Source organism: Rhipicephalus microplus, chromosome X (genome assembly GCF_043290135.1).
Source record: "Rhipicephalus microplus isolate Deutch F79 chromosome X, USDA_Rmic, whole genome shotgun sequence".
Classification (NCBI taxonomy): domain Eukaryota; kingdom Metazoa; phylum Arthropoda; class Arachnida; order Ixodida; family Ixodidae; genus Rhipicephalus; species Rhipicephalus microplus.
The window spans coordinates 104,161,760-104,179,682 of NC_134710.1; the positions used below are offsets into that span (position 1 = coordinate 104,161,760).

At 41.1% G+C, this 17,923-nt stretch overlaps 1 protein-coding gene across 2 annotated transcripts in view; it reads left to right on the forward strand.

The window, feature by feature from the left end:
- Positions 1-17,923, forward strand: part of Gmd (GDP-mannose 4,6 dehydratase) — a 70,528-nt gene that overhangs the window by 23,768 nt on the left and 28,837 nt on the right. For both annotated transcript variants that reach the window (XM_037427489.2, XM_075877349.1), the window contains exons 4-8: positions 9,790-9,899; positions 9,998-10,190; positions 10,338-10,442; positions 10,514-10,641; positions 13,735-13,853. In XM_037427489.2, the coding sequence (XP_037283386.1) occupies positions 9,790-9,899; positions 9,998-10,190; positions 10,338-10,442; positions 10,514-10,641; positions 13,735-13,853 (655 nt within the window). The remainder of the gene's footprint in view (positions 1-9,789; positions 9,900-9,997; positions 10,191-10,337; positions 10,443-10,513; positions 10,642-13,734; positions 13,854-17,923) is intronic.

Sequence of the window (17,923 nt, forward strand, 5' to 3'; positions counted from 1 at the left end):
ATTACCAGTTTATTCCAAATAGGGACTAATGTTGAACCTGAAAGATTTATTTCCACTGCACTATTAGTTACATGTAACGAGCATTTCTTAAGGCACTGTGAATAAATATGTAATTTTGTTTCAAGTAGCTTTACTGTCTAAGCAATGTCTGAAGAGCCAAACATTACTTAGAGTACTCAGCTGCCAACAACTATTTTCCAAACTTTTATATGGCAGTAATGTCTGTTGCTTCTCCCCTTGTGGTGTATGCAAGTATGAAAAGAAGTCTTTCACTTTCATTCTACTTGGCAGACTCCTGACAATAGGGCTTGTTGTAAACATAAATATTTGTGGCATCCAAGTTGTCTTTTCTTGTCTGAGCGGTAGTTCGAAGCTTCATGCTACTCGTATTTATGGATATTAATCATAACATTGCATGTAGTGTACTTCTCTATGAATAGTCAAAAAGAAGATAGCAAATTTAGAACGCAATTTTATGTGCAAAAATTACATTGAACTGCCCTTTGTCATGTGTGACAGTAAAGAAAAGCAAAATAGAAAAAAAGTTGACATGTACCTTTTACATGCATGACTACCCAGAATATAAGATTTTTTTTTTTAATCCAAAACTTGTCCCGTCGCGGTGGTCTAGTGGCTAAGGTACTTGGCTGCTGACCCGCAGGTCGCGTGCTCGAATTCCGGCTGCGGTGGCTGCATTTCCGATGGAGGCGGAAATGTTGTAGGCCCGTGTGCTCAGACTTGGGTGCACGTTAAAGAACTCCAGGTGGTCGAAATTTCCGGAGCCCTCCACTACGGCGTCTCTCATAATCATATGGTGGTTTTGGGACAATAAACCCCACATATTGATCAATCGAATTCAAAACTTGATATAGAGTATACAAAAAACTAAAATTTATCCATGGCATGTTCTGGACTGTCGGTAACTTTCTGCACTCTACCATGAAGTCATGCAATTGTACCTCTCGTTTTTAATTTTTGCGAGTGACCTAATCAGTAAATGGCTTATTGGTGGGTTCGTTGGAGCTTTTGTGCCTAATTTGCACTCTCCTTATTGCAAGAAGGAGACAGAAATGCATGCAACTATAGTAAAAAGGCTGTGCCCGACGGAATCTGTAGAAGGGTAGGAACTCGTTCCGAACACACACATTTCAAGCATTATAGGTCTAGGTTGGAAGAGGGACGAAAAGGTTTGTCCACACTACTCCTCTTTTTTAACCACGTAAACTATGGGGACCACAATCGTGCCTCAATAATACAATACATCACATTGCACTAGTGCTTAGGCAAAGCTAAAGAAACAGTGGTGGCCCCCGATGGCTATTAGCACTCTTGTGAACTCAACCACAAGCATCATTTTTGTTTTAGCGTGCAAGATGGGCAAAAAAAGTCTTACTGTAGCACTTGTCTCCATGCAGGATTTCATGCCTTGTATGCAGTGTGGCCCTGCCATGTCTTTTTTTTTTTGTTATGCCATTGCTGTAATGCCGTTGTTGCCACTGGACAGTCACTGTAGCACTCACTATTTTGTTTTATTTTTAATGTTAGAACAGTTTTAAATTTATTTGAAAAAAAAATAATGCCAGAAATTACTTTGCCAGGCTGTATCAGTGCATTTCCTTTGCAGGCTGTAACTTCAATGCAATCATGCTTATAGAATGTATGCCTTGCTGCCAATGGCTCTGCTGAGGTACCAGTGCTATTGTCAACCCATTTTACTTATTCCTTCATCGCTAACTTTAATGGTCATAACACTCATGGACATTATCTACATTATATGTACAAAAGAGCACGTGTGTCTTGTTCTCCCGAAAGAGAGGCATGCACTCAGAACCTGACATTGAATTGAACTGTCAACGTCTGTCTGTCAATGCGGAGCATAAATTCTTAGGATTAATCTTGGACAACAAGTTGACCTTCGTACCGCACATCAAGTATCTAAAAACAAAATGTTTAAAAGCCATGAATGTTATAAAAGTGTTGTCACGTACTACGTGGAGTAGTGACAGGAAATGCTTCATGAACCTGTATAGAAGCCTTATTCGCACCCGCTTAGATTATGGGGCTATTGTTTATCAGTCTGCGACTCAAAGTGCCAGTCCAAAGTCAAAGTCCCAGTCCTCCTGGGACTCCGCCCTTCGAAGCACAGAGCTCATCGCCCAGCTCAAGGCTGTCCAGAGGGCCCGGGCCGTCGCCGAGAGACTCTGTCTACCGGTCCCGACCTGGGTGGAGCCGCCGGATTGATGGCGGGGCTTTCGGCACCGCTTTCTTTCCTCTCAGGACCTTAATAAAGTTCATACTCACTCACTCAGCCATGAATGTTTTAAAAGTGTTGTCACGTACTACGTGGGGTAGTGACAGGCAATGTCTCATGACTCTGTATCGAAGCCTCATTCGCACCCGCTTAGATTATGGGGCCATTGTTTATCAGTCTGCGACTCAAAGTGCTTTGAAGATGCTGGACCCCATGCACCATTTGGGCATCCACCTTTCTACGGGTGCTTTTCGCACCAGCCCCGTAGAAAGCCTTTATGTTGAGTCAAATGAGTGGTCGCTTCATCTGCAGAGAACTTACATGTCCTTTGTTTATTTCCTTAAGGTGAAAGCAGATAAGAAGCACCCCTCATACTCCACTATTAATGATTTGTCGAGCTCCATTCTGTTTCAAAACAGGCCTTCGATGAGGCAGCCCTTCTCAGTTCGCCTGAAAAGTCTAGCTGAGGAAACTGGAGTCTCACTTGAACATAGTTTAATGGCTCCTGTAGCATATCTGCCACCGTGGCAATGGCAGACTATAGACTGTGATGTGTCCTTTCTTGAAGTTACAAAACATGCGCCTATTGCCCATATCCAAACATACTTCCTGGAACTTCAACACAAATACACACGTCCTGAGTTCTTTACAGATGCCTCCAAGTCCAACTCCTCTGTGTCCTACGCTGTTGTTGGCCCATCCTTCTCGGATGCTGGCCCTCTACATCCAGGCACAAGTATCTTCACAGCGGAAGCTTACGCGATACTTGTGGCAGCTAAACACATCAAACAATTACACATACAAAAAGCAGTAATTTATACAGACTCCCTCAGTGTGGTAACGGCTCTGCACAGTCTTAAAAAACAAAAAAACCCGGTCCTCATCTCACTTTACTCCATTTTGTGCACACTCTACACACTCAAACAACATGTTGTAGTGTGCTGGGTGCCAGGGCACCGTGAGATTCAAGGCAACGTGAGGGCGGATCAGCTCGCTGCATCCGCCCACAAAAACACTGCCCCTACACCTATATCAATCCCGGCCCTCGATCTTAAGCCGTCTCTCAAACGAAACCTCAGAGTATACTGGCAGAGCAAGTGGGATACACATACACAAAACAAACTACACGTTATTAAGCCACACCTTGGTCATTGGCTGCCCGTATCGAAATCGCGTCATACAGAGGTAATACTAACGAGACTCAGGATAGGACACACATACATGACACACACACACCTTTTGTCTGGTGGCGATCCACCATTGTGTGACAGATGTGGTGAACCATTGACAGTCCTTTACATTTTAATTGAGTGCAAACAATTGGACACTGTAAGAGAACAACACTTTCCATTACCCTACCGACAACATATACCTTTACACCCTGCAATGTTCGTCGGTAGGGAACCGCTTTTTAGTCACAAATCATTGTTAGCGTTTTTTAAAGAAATTCATAGTTTCCATATCATATACCCAGGCATCCCGTAGCATGACCTCTCCAGAGAGGTTTTTGCTGCGGTGGTTACACAAGAAAGCACTTGCCTCACGGCCCTTGGACGCAAGGGTATGAACGAGTGAGGCACTTGTGCTAATGCCATACATATCCACCATCGTCTTTTATTATCACCAACTTTTGTCATCTATTCACACCACACACACCTTTCACGGCATGGTCATGATTTTATTACTTGTATGTTTTTACCGCCTTACCGCGAGGAATTTTATGGCCCTTATACAGCCGCTTATCACAATCGTTGTCCAATTTTTTTAGCAAGATGAACTGGCGCTCTTTGGCCGTGAAACGGCCCTTGCGCCATAAAACATCAAACATCATCATCATGTATAATGCCATTTACATAGAATATGGTATTAGGCTAACATATTTCTATGTGAGATACACTGTTTATATTTCCCAAATAGCAAGACAGTATAGGTTGACAATCATCACTAATTGTCATGGTACTCATTGGCCATATCTGGCCTTTGCCCCAAGAAACACTATTCATCAATCAATTAAATCTTTTGGTATTTGTTATCATTGTCAGCCAGACTATTGCTTTTCGGTGTGGGTCTCCTTTCAGTGATCCTTGGCAATATCTAATGCAAGCATGCCTTTTCTTATTTCTTTACAAACCTAGAGTTGCTTGGCCATTTCTTCCTGTTGTGTTGAAATGCGATTTGCATCTCCTATACTGTAATGTTTTTTTCTAATGCCTTATTCTAGCCTGTCCTGCCTGTAAGTATGCAGAAAGCATGTGTTTGCCATTTTGCATGCTGAGTGATGACTGATTTATAAACTTGTATGAATATTTTCTTACTACAGGTAAAAGTAGTCTTTTTGTTCTGCCTGAATAATTATTGTGGGTCTAAGGGTCCTCACATTTTTTATGATGGTATTAGCTTTTTACTTGTACAGCTCAGAAAGCTTTGATCAGTATATAATAAAAATATCTCCTACATACTAGTAAACATTGCCACCAGAAATATTCCACAAGCAACTGTAAGAAATTGACTGAATTTTTTCTTTTAGTCGTGTGGCAAATTTCAATGCATTGAGAATTTGTGAAAAATTTGACACTAGATATCAGTATAACTTTCATCTGATGCTCCTGACATTTTTATTAAGCAACAAAATATCTGCACTTTGGCTGACTCTGCTAAAGAAATTTGAAATGGTAGAAATAGTGAAGAAATAATAGTGAAAAACATTTTTGCTCAGACATACAATACTTCTATAACGCCTCAAGCATGGGTGTGTGTTAAGTCTCTGCTGGATTTTTATTATTTGGTTCAACTACAATGAAATGTGGTTCTGTTTTTGCCTTGCCGCGGTGGTCTAGTGGCTAAGGTACTGGGCTGATGACCCGCAGGTCGCGGGATCGAATCCTGGCAACGGCGGCTGCATTTCCAATAGAGGCGGAAATGTAAGCCCGTGCGCTCATATTTGGGTGCACATTAAAGAACCCCAGGGGGCCGAATTTTCCGGAGCCCTTCACTACGACGTCTCTGATAATCACATGGTGGTTTTGGGATGTTAAACCCCACATATCAATCAATGAATCAATCATGTGGTTTTGTTTTCTTCCTGTCGAGAGTCTCCTTTAGGCTTAATTACTGAGCCACTGCTATGACTCAGTAGTTGAGCACTTGTCCACTTTCCTGAAAGATGCAGGTTCAATACTGGCCACAAGTCACACTTCGATAAAGGTAAATTGCTGGAGGCTCATGCACATTGTGATGTAAGTGCACATTAAAGAAGTGGTGATATGAAATTCGTGATCTTCTCCTTGCTTTTAATCAGTGTCTACTCACTTGTTAATAGTGGCAATTAAACTTATTAGCCCAAATGTGAAATCAATGTTTAATTATATCCTCGTATATTATTATCAAGGGCACTTTTGATTTCAATGAGCATTTGGTGGTCTTGTGACCTAGTTGGCGGCCTACTTGTGAAAAAATACTTACAGGTGGTCAGGTGGTCGTGAATACTAGTGATGTCACAGGCCACCTTCAGCCATTTTGGCAGCACTGCTGTTTCGTCTGCTGTGTTGAGCTATGAGAGTGCTTGTTTCCTCGATCGTCAAACTGTGTTGCTTATCTAGTACAGCAATTTATGAAGGATCCGAAAGAAGGGTAAAAATTGGTCAGAAAAACCTTGATTCACTTCATAAATCTCATTAATGGCTGCGATTTGGTTTTTGTCATCGTTGTCCAACTGAGGCGGCCATTTTTGTAAAGCGTGGAGCTGCCCCAGTATTAGTTGTGCTGAAACATTTTCTCTCCGATCAAGTTGCAAATCAAAAAGTGAGGAAGCAAGCAGTGAAAGCACATTGTTGGTGCTCTGTAACAGTGTGTATGTGTAAAATGTAAGAGGCATGATGCACACCTTACAGACTCTTACTTAGACCGGGAAATGCTGCATTCTAAAAACATACCGACCCGATGAACGCATGTTGGAGCATCCTAGTAGTAATCTGTCGACTACTTAGTACGATCCTGGTAGTAGAGAGCTTTAGTTTGTCTGTAGACATCCTAATGTTTGTGGGATATCCTGTCACCAGAGTCATAGATCGCAGCAGCAGCAGCGGAGCTTGTAGCAACATCTTGTGGCATTTTGTCCAACTACGAAATAATTTTTTGCCGTTTTCTTAGTCACGTCACTGTTCATAAAACAAAAAAAAAATATAACACTAAGTTGATAATTATCTCACTCCCAATGTTTTACACTGTTGGCAAGCTTGTAAGTTACTGTAATGTTGTGTTTGTAGGTCTTTGGTTATACTCTGCATCATCAGGTGTCACTACCAGCAACACCTGATGTCTATTGTGTACTTGTCTCCTGCAACAGGCCAAAACACGTGGTGTACGTTGTTTACAAACTGATCAGTTTTTGCTTTAACTTCTCATTTGGCACTTTCATGAACTTCAAAACTCAATAAAATAATTTTTAGGCAGTATTTTAGGCTGATATTGTACAGTTCGCAGCTCTGTGTTCTCATCAGACTGATGTAGTGAAATTAAATTGGAATGTTTGTGTTGCCATTCTTTTAAGGAACATCAAGAAGCAGAAATTATCCACAGCCCTTTATTATAGCATTTTTCATAGCCTGAATTACATTGGGATGTCAAACGCCATAAATCTAACCTAACTACCCTGCTTGTCATATGACATTTTTGCTCATGCAAGTGCAGACAGTTTTCGAACCAACCTTTTCTAAGAGCTGGACTAGCTCTGCCATCTCTTGCTTTTAGGTAGGTCGCCACCTATACAAATGCCTTTATTCATTACTATACTACAATGCTGTACAAAGGGTTCAGAGGCTCCACTGCGAGTTCATGGTGTAAGTGCAAGCCAACGCTTGCAGATATGAGCTGATCGAGCATAGTATTGAGCTTATATGGCGAGGCTTGTAGATGCTCGCCAATCAGATGCCAATATTCATGCCGATTCAACACAACAGATGAGGCGCTGTGGGAAATCGCAGAGGCATATTAAGAAATATCGGGCCACGCTTCAGTTACTTTGCATGTGAAGGAATTCACACTTTTGAACCTGTTAATGTTCTAATTGATGTCATTCCTCACTTGGTTTTATTGATTGACCTACTGATTTGTGACATGGCTCTAACTTGTGCTTGATAATTTTTTTTCACCTGTGGGCATGTCATGACCAGTAAATTCAATTGGTAATCGGTGCTCATGTGCGCCCCTTTGTCTTCTTTTATTCACTTTGCCGCCTTTCTTCCAGCACTTACATGTTCATGCTACAAGCTCTTGAAAATGTACATTAAGCAACTTGCCCACATTGCCATTCTTCCATTCTAAATACCAATAAATAGGCTACAGTTTTATGTGTTGTTGTGTGTGCTGCAGCCTATCTGTAGTCTATTTTCGACAGTAAGAAAAGCTGATAGATATTGAAAGGAGGGCACCATTTTGACAGGTCCTTCCTGTGGACCTTGCTCGTGCAGCATTTATTTTACCAATTACTTGCACCTTGCGTATTTACAAAAGTAAACTGGGAAGTGAGCACTATGTAAATGACTTGGTGAAGCAGTAATTAGACAAACCTGTACAAGATATTTTGCCATCATGGCACTTATCTTGGTACTGGTGTGAACAGCTGTGTGTGCGTTGTGGTTGCTGATGACATGTCCCTTCCACTTAAAGAAAAAAAAAGTGATGCTGGCTGGTGCAAAAATTAACAGCCCTGGAGGTTCCACAACATTGCTAAATCTTTTAAAAAATGCAAATAACAAGCATATGTCACGAAAAATATTTCTAGAATACCTTATGAAAACTTTGAAGTGAAATGGCAGAAAAAAATGTTAGAGAGGATTCTTGTACATAGTTTTTTTAGATATTTTCTTAAGCATTATTCTTGTGAGATAGCAAAATGAAAGCGTTTCTTTTGGCTATGTTGATGAAGCACTAATGGGGTGTCGTTTCGTTTGCCTTATCAAGAGTGAGGCAATGCAGAGGCCAAATTTTGTTTAGGCACATGATTTGGTGCAGCTAAAGCATTGCCAACACTACATGGAAAAGGCAAGGATACTATTTCTTCAGCCTCTCCTCCTCTTTCAACTTTTGTGGAAGCCCAACTGATGGAGAACAAGGGTCTGCTCCCTTCTAGTCCAGAGTTCCAAATCTGCCTCATAGGCATCAATATACGAGAATATATGAAAGTTTGGATGCTAAAAATCTTTCGAGTCTGATTTTTTAGACTTCTTGCCCGAATTTCAGGTCCAAAACAGCATTGAGCTCCTACCTCTGCCATCTATTATCTCCATGTTGGAATCTGTGTTTTCTTGAGTCAATACATTTGCGACTGTTGTGAAGCTTGAAAGGCAGCTTTGCCGCAATACATGAAGTCTTTTGTGAACTTAAGAGCATGTGGTAGTTCATGTATAAGAAAAAAAGAATGGGACCCAGAATTGATCTGTGTGGTACTCCACATATGACATCAGTGTAGATAGAGCAATATCTGTGAATTACTACCTACTGTCTACGTACATTGAAATAGCTTCGGATGAAATGAAGTGCGTTTTTTTTAGCTTTCAGTCTTGCATGACAGAGTTCGTATGCAGTACTTCATATGTGTGTGTTCAACAGACTGCATGTTCAGTCTGCTTGTGAATGAGAAGTCGCTCCTTTCAATTGCCTCTTTTTACCTGCTTTATCATGGTGATGACAGCATTGAAACTAAGAAACATGTCAGATTTCTGCTTGGTGTACTCATTCAAGAGGCATTATACGGGGCCTGTTCATGAAGTAATGAGATTAGGTGTGGTAAAAAAAAAATTATTGATCCAATCTCTGCATACTGCTAAAATTTTTCTCAATTGTTTCCTTGGGCATTGATACATAGACTACAGAATTTCCATGCTGACAAGACTCTCTCAAAGTTAGCTTCCATGACTTGTTTCAGAGACTAACAGCCAGTTGGATGGTGGGAACAATGTTGAAACTGTGAGCTTTCTGGCTTCCTTTTAGCATTTGTTACTGAAAAAAGTCTTCTGAGCTCACATCAGAGCTGATGCAGCCCTGGTACAGTCTTGATGTCAGCCCGGTAGGCTTCAGCCTTTTTTCAGTTCAAAAGAAGCCAGAAAAGTAACCATTTTAAAACCGGCTGTCAGTCTGACTTTCTGAGAGGCTTAACAGCAATGTAATTAACTCCATTTAAAATGTCATATCGATGCTCAAGAAAATATTTGAAAGAATTCTAATATGCACCAATCGAATCAATTTTTTTAGCACACCCAATTTTGCTGCTTTACGGCCAGACCCTGTGTCATGTCACTGCACATTCTTTCTAAAAAAATGTACAAAAATATTGCATTATAGCTAAATTTTTATTGTGTAAGTTGACAATGCAAATTATTTAGCAGACATTATCTGCCAACTGTTCACTTAAGTACTAGCTCTAAGAGTGGCTCTTTCGTGGTATATTTGGTGCCTTGCACACTATATTTTGACTTCACTCCCCTGTTCCTAAACTATATGGTACTGAAAATTTAGGCTTCTTTCTTGTCTGTTTTTAGCCATGCAACTCCACTATGGTGACCTAACGGACAGCTTGTGTTTGGTCAAGCTCATTAGGCAGACAAATCCCACAGAAATATACAATTTAGGTGCCCAGAGTCATGTAAAAGTGAGTACCGCATCTCATTCTGTTCACTTATCCGAGCGCAGCAGTCTCTTGTCATTCAGTAAGAACATGTTATGAGACTTTTTAATTTTTATCTGTAGGTCTCTTTTGACTTGAGTGAGTATACAGCCAATGTGGACGCACTTGGCACCCTGCGCATTTTAGAAGCAATCAGGGTGTGTGGTTTGGAGCACAAGGTGAAGTTCTACCAGGCTTCAACTAGTGAGCTATATGGAAAAGTTCAAGAGATACCACAAAAGGAGACTACTCCATTTCATCCTAGGTCGCCGTATGGTAAGTGATCCTAATCACTTGGTTCTTCTCTGTTATTTTATTTTTGTATGGGTTATTTTATAATAATCTTTCAAACTTTCTTGTGACTCCGTACCGAGTTTAAAATGGGTTTAATTTTTCTGTAACACTTTTTTCCTTTTTGCTAAGGCGTTGCAAAACTGTATGGATACTGGATTGTTGTCAACTACAGGGAAGCCTACAACATGTTTGCTGTAAATGGCATACTCTTTAATCATGAGAGTCCCAGGAGAGGTAAGCTTTTTGCCTGGATTATGTATGTTTAACTGTAGTAACCATTAGCTTGTGTGTGCTTTACTTTATAGGTGAGACATTTGTAACAAGAAAAATCAGTAGGTCTGTCGCAAAGATACATTTGGGCCAGTTGGAATGCTTTGAGCTAGGCAACCTAGACTCAAAGCGAGATTGGGGCCATGCAAAGGATTATGTTGAGGTGAGGCCTCCAAGATATTTTTTTATTGTTCTATTAGGGAGGAATACGTAGAGCAGCTAGCTGCAGATGGCAGCACAAATATGTGGAATCCGTTCTCTTTACAGTTTTGTTTTTGTTGTAACTGCCCACATCAGTTTTTTTTTTTAATTAGGATGGTAGTCAATGAGTTGTATGATTGCCACTGGCTATTAATAAAATAATACAAGTGTGTTCTTAATTCAACTTTGACCAACATGTACTTCAATCTTTTTTCAAACTTCAGTCCATGTACAGCTGTTAGTACATTTAAGGATCCCTGACAGTGAGTTTTGTTTGAGACTCTTTAATTGTAATCGGTACCTTTGCTTCTGGTAATACAAAAATTGAATCGTAAGTGCTTTAATTCATGAAATAGTTATTGCTAGCATCAATAATTCAGAACGATTTTGCATCGCATCAGGGTGATACACCCACTTAAATACCTTAAGGAACTAGCACCCTACAGTGGGGCAACTCCTGAAACTACGTGTGTGCGCTCAAGCTAGCTTCGTAGACGCTGAACTGATCGCACTGTTTTCAAATAGGGGGACCTGGGGGTGGCAAATAATGAAACGATTTGGGTGCTTCGAGCATGTCCCCCTCAGAAAGAAAAGCAATCCTGGTGTATGCACTTGTAACCACCTTGGGAGTAGCCCGACAAGAGCGAGAGGGGTGACGAATCCTCACTGGGTGCCAATCGGGCTATTGTGCACACTCTAAATGTTTTCTCCGACAGAGACAACACTTGCTAAACCTCTGCAACATTTCAAGGGCTCCCTGTCTATGTCAAACCACAGAAAATGTTGATTCGACCAGAATATTTGGATGAACACTCACCCTTACTTCAATACAAAATTAAAATATTATGGCAAGGCTTGTCACTGATAATCGGTCAGAAGTGCCCCCGCACGCACGACTCTCAAACACAAGCATCTTGAGTTTCCAAATTTGGTTTCAGGGGTCTAACTCGAATGCTCTGCAGCGTGGCCTCGACTTTCTTTCACTGATGCCAGCGCCTCCAAGCGTTGGACGTGGTACGCTTGCTGCAGCTAATGATAGATGAAGCATGAGTCGATTTTACTAGTAAATTTCTGTTTCACTTTGTTTACCAGAACATTAAACTTTGTAACAATATAAGTGAACATAGTTAAAGCAAAGGAAGCTCTCCGTAACCTGCATCTCTTAGTACGAGAATATGGCTTCCAGGTGAGCTGGGATTACCGGAGTTTTGTGCCTTGAAAAGTTGTTACAGCTATTATAGAGACAGTAATAATATAATTAAGTAATAATTTTTTTGTGTGGGCACTGTAACGGCTGGTTGCACTATAATCACGACTTATTGAAACATACACTTTTAAAAACTATGCATCCTTTCATTTCTGTTTGACAGTACTAATGGTTTGGAAGTTGACTGCATTGACTGTGTGTTGGAAGTTGACTGCGTGTGTTCAGTAGTAAAGGAGTAGCCTTAATAATTGATAAGTACCACTGTTCAGTGCAATCTCCTTGAATGGGACCTGTCTGAGTATGCAATGCTTGCAGAAATGGAACCAGCCCACATTCAACAAGCACTGGCTTAGATGTGTGGGCCGTTGTGATGCATCACTTGCACATCCAATAATGGCATGTACAGGAAAACAGCACAAAGATATACACTCGTGACACTTGCACCGTTCTGTTCAACTGCTGTGTCAGTTGCATCAGGGAACTCGAATTTTCGTTGCTTGGGAAAAAACTGAATGTACAGTCTACCACAAAAGTTTACAGACCACGCGAGCGCATGGCCGAAAGCCTCTTCGCGGCACTTCTGCTACGTCAGCGACAGTCGACAGCACCGCAGTGCCCTGAATGCCTCCTGTAATCGATGACCTGTCTCTTTTCTGACTGGGTACAAATTTTTACCTTTCGCATTTCAACGTGACAAGATTTTGGCATCTGTGTCTACGAGCTTCTGCCTTGACAGCAGTCTGTGAGCGCAACTGTTATCACTCGCAGTCTTTATCACAAAGTGACACCTAGCCAACAGAATTTCATTTGAGGCACACCGTGATAGTTTTGATCCTCCGATTAAGACAGCAATGTGATGGTCTTACTGTAGATAAGCTCTTCCCATAAAAACTGCGAACTAACAATGCCGCAACGTTTGACATATGTTGCAGAAAGTTTCGCTGTATAGCTGTAACAAGAGGGGCACTCATGAAGGCAGAGGGGAAAAAAAAAAAACCTTAAGATTTGGCAGGTTTTTTTTCCCTGTGCCTTCGTGAGTGTCTCCCTTGTTACAGTTATAGCTATGTAGCGAAACATTCCGCAACATATGTCAAGCTTGTACCAACTAAACCAAAGGAGTGTTTTATTGAGCTGCAACGCTTGAGAGCCTCTCATAGTCATCTAAAATTAGGTTCATAAGTTCATCAAGGTCTCCTTTGTGTTATAAAGCAGTTTTTTTTTTCAAATAAGCAGGAAAAACTGTTTTTGATACATCCTGAATTAAAAAAAAAACTACCAGTTCTAAAAACTTCTGTATTGTGCATACAACAATAAACAGCGCTATAGCATTCATCAATGTGTCAGGATCTAACGATGGTTGAGAGAATTAATCCGGAGTTTAACGTCCCAAAACCATGATAGAATTAAGGGAATGTGGGCTCCAGAAATTTCGGCTATCTGGTGTTCTTTAATGTGCACTGACGTCACACAGTACACAAGCTTCTATCATTTGAGCTCCATCGAAATGCAACCATTGCAGCCGGTATCGAACCTGCGACCTTTGGGTCAGCAGCCGAGCACCATAGCTGGTACACCACCGCGGCGGACCAAAGAATAATTTATCTTCATTTGTTGTGAAGTGCCATTGGTATGATTGGAAGTAACTCTAAAACAAACCAAGAAAAGAGCTCTGAACAGAGACTGTTTTATTTTTTATGGAAGAAGTACACTTTCTAATTGCAGATGCACTAACTCTATGACGGTGCCAAGAATTAGTATTACTATTCGTGGATGAGTGCTATGTGTTTCTGTTTTAAGTGGTGCTGAAGTGTGAGTGTCTGTAGTATATATTTATCTTTTTTGTTTCAGGCTATGTGGCTAATGCTTCAAGAAAAGGAGCCAAGTGATTTTGTGATTGCCACTGGTGAATACCACAGCGTTCGTGAGTTCGTCGAGGTGGCCTTCAAGCACATTGGCCGAACTATTGTGTAAGTGTATTGCAGCCTTTTTTTTTCTAGCGATTGTTGTGCTTTGTGAAATTTGGAGCGCTACTATGAAATGTAATCTAGGACGTATAATTCTTGCTCCTTTGTTGACCATTTGCACCAAAAATAAAATCCCGTGCTACACTGCAACATATGGGAAAATTTTTTACAAATATAGGCACTTGGCTTAGTTTCAGTTTCATTCATAGGCAATCTTGTCTTCTGTGTGGCTTTAGTATGACCATAGCGTTTTTTTAAGTTAGTGATAAGTGGGGATATCCACCATGTAACAGTTGTAGTGAGCTTTACAACTCGTTATTGTGCACCAGAAAATTTCAAAACTGGAAAATGGCCAGAAGTGCAACTGTCTTTTTATTCTGTATGTCGGCAATAAAACATACATTTGTGAAATTGTAAAGGCTGTCGTGGAGCACACCAGCCAGCTTGTAGCCAGCCATGCAGCATTAAAAATTGCCAGAAATGGGCAGTAAACTTTGAGGCTTTTTTGTGTGTTTGCGTGTTTTTATTATTAGCCTTTGTTGCCATTGCAATGTACTATCACAGATGAACAATCGTAGGCCAATGTGTTCTATTAAAATTTGGAAAATGTTGAGGTTTTTACATACATATTTACGCTTAACTTGATTGGCGTCATGTTGCTGTGAATTGCATTTACTATTTTTAAAAGCAGGACAATGCTGGTTTTTACAGTGCAGGTCATACAACCCAGTATAATGTGCTTATAATGATACCATATGATACTATATGTGATGTATGGCTTATAATAATGAAATTCTTCATATTTGTCATTGTTCCCATTGCCTCAATATAAAAGCAAATGATGTGTTATGATGCGACTATCAGCAAAGCATCACACATAATGGTCGAGTTCTGATCGGCCAAAGAGTGCTGTACACGACAATTTCAACAGTCAAAGCGAGGACAGGCAAATGGAGAAAAGAAGATGGTTGATGCATGCTGTGAAATGAGATTTCCAGAAATATACAACAGTGCTTAAAAGGCTCGCAAGAAGTGCAGGTGCTGGTAGTGTTCTGTGAGGATTACATAAGACTATTAAGACATAAAACTGTTACGATTATATGAGCACAGAAATTTTTAAATAGTAGTAGGAAATGAGTAGATATTTTCTGGTATGGAACTGCAAAATGAACGAAATAACTGAATGACTGATTAAGAGACACAAGGGGGGGTTGGAAGACCAGGCTAAGACTCTCGAGCACACTTCGAACAGATCTCCAGCTCATCACACTATAGTGAAGCGTTCTGACGATAACAAAACCAGAATAGAAAAACAGATTAGAGTGCAAACCCACAACACATGAGGCGTACAATGAACCTTTCTCTTTGGCTGAACTGCAAGCCTCACTTATCTGCTGCAATAAATCTACCCCAGGCCCGGACTGTATGGAATATGAAATGTTAAAACACCTGCCCACTGAAACCCAGAAAGCTCTCCTCTCCCTGTATAATGCGATGTGGTCTTCCGGAAAGCTGCCCTCAGCCTGGAAGGAAGCTATCGTTATTCCAATTCTAAAACAAGGCAAAGACCCTGCCTCAGTTTCCAGCTACAGGCCAATGGTGTTATCCAGCTGTCTTTGCAATGTCTTTGAGAATATGATTAACAGGCGCCTGATGCACTTCCTTGACATTTATGGCCTACTTAACTCATACCAGTGTGGGTTTCGAGAGGCTCGGTCCACCACTGACCACCTTGTCCGTATCGGGGCACAAATTCACGACGCTTTTGCTCATAAGCAATTTTTTTTTTTTTGTGTGTTCCTCGATATGGAAAAGGTATATGACACTACATGGTGCTTTGGCATATTGCGGGACCTGCCACATTCAGGTGTGCGGGGTAGAATGCTGACAATCATCGCAAGCTACCTGTCCAACCGTACATCTCGTGTCCGAGTTGGCACTGTCTTATCTCGAATATTTGTCTAAGAAACAGAAGTGCCACAAGGAGGTGTATTGAGCTGCACATTTTTCATAGTTAAAATTAATTCCTTGCACCTGTCTCTCCCCCGTAATATTTTTTACTGCAAAATATGTCGATGATGTACAGATTGGTTTTTTCAAATCGTGCAACATCTCAATGTGCCAACGCCAAGTTCAACTATGGTTGAACAAGGTATCTCAATGGGCAGATGAGAATGGTTTTAAACTCAACGCGCAAAAGAGCACTTGGGTCTTGTTCTGCCGAAAGAGGGGCCTCCATCCTAACACCGACATTGATCTGCATGGTCAACCTCTGTCAGTGAAGACCAAGCACAAGTTTCTTGGACTAATATTAGACACAAAAATAAGCTTCATCCCACACGTCAAGTATTTAAAAGACAGGTGCTTAAAAACAGTGAATATTTTGAAAGTGTTGTCATGCACTATGTGGGGCAGTAACAAGTGCTTGATGAATTTATACAAAAGCCCGGTACCCACACGCTTACATTATGGTGCTACAATCTATCAGTCAGCAACACCATCAGCCTTGAAGATTCTAGACCCTGTCCACCATCTAGGCACTCTCCTCTCTATGGGTGCGTTTCAAGCTAGCCTTGTGGAGAGCCTGTACTTGGATTCGAATGAATGGTCGCTCCACCTACAAAAGTGTTACCTATCTTTTTTGTACTTTCTGAAGGTGAAGGCAGATAAGAAACACCCCTCTCATTTCACAATTAATGATTTGTCTTGTTCTGGCTTGTTCGAGAACCGTCCTTCGTTGAGGTAGCCCTACTCGCTCCATGTAAGGGGCCTGGCCGAAGAAACAAGTGTGCCTCTTCTCGAACACAGTTTGATGGCTCCTGCAGCATATTTGCCACCATGGCAGTGGCAGCTTATAGACTGTGATATCTCTTTTGTTAAAGTCACAAAGCACGCACCACTTTCACACATACATACATACTTCCTAGAACTACAACATAAATACACATGCCCTTAGTTCTTTACCGATGCCTCAAAGTCCAACACTCCTGTGTCATATGCAGCGGTAGGCCAACTTTTCTCTTCATCCTGATCCAAGCATTTTCACAGGAGGAGTTTACACAATACTGGCGGTCGTGAGACACATCAAACAGATAAAATTACAAAAGGTGGTAATATACACAGATTCCCTAAGTGTAGTTAACGCCCTGAAAACTCCTAAAAAACACAAGAACCCTGTGCTTGTGTCACTTTGCTCTGTGTACACTGTACACATCAAAACAGCATGTCGTTGTCTGCTGGGTGCCTGAGCACCATGAGATGCAAGAGAACGTTTTGGCCGACAAGCTGGCTGCTTCCTTCAACGACGCTACTTCCAAAGCATCAATACTAATCCCTGCACTTGACTTGAAACCTTTTCTAAGACGAAAGCTCAGGGGGTATTGGCAGAGCACGTGAGATAGACACACAGAAAATAAACTCCATGTTATTAAGCAGCAACTAGGTAATTGGCTGCCACTATCAAAATTGCGACACACAGAAGTAACTCTTACAAGGCTAAGAACAGGACATACACACACTACACATGCATATCTTCTGTCCACCGGCGATCCACGATTGTGTGAGAGATGTGGAGAACCGTAAGTGGTTCTCCACATTCTCGTCCAGTGCAATGAGTTGGATGCTCTTAGAAAAAAGCACTTTTTATTGCCCTACCGACAGCAGCTTCCACTACACTCTGGAATGCTCATTAGTAGGGATCCACTTTTTAAACTGTAATTGCTTTTCACGTTCTTAAAAAATGTTCATAGCTTTCACCCCATATTTTGAGGTAATCCGTAGCATGACCTCTGTACCATGGTCGTGGCTGTGATGACTACATCTCCGTCATGGTTTTATTATCATGACATTTTGCCATCCACTTTCACTGCACATATCTCACATCACTGTCATGATTTTATTACTTCTATGTTTTTACCCGCGTCAGCGCGAGGAATTTTAAGGCCCCTTTACAGCCACGCATCATATCATTGTTCATATCTCCAGTCTATTGAAATGGCGCTCTTTGGCGATCAATCAGCCTTTGTCATTAAATACCACTCATCATCATCATGAGTTTGAATTAAGAGGCTTTC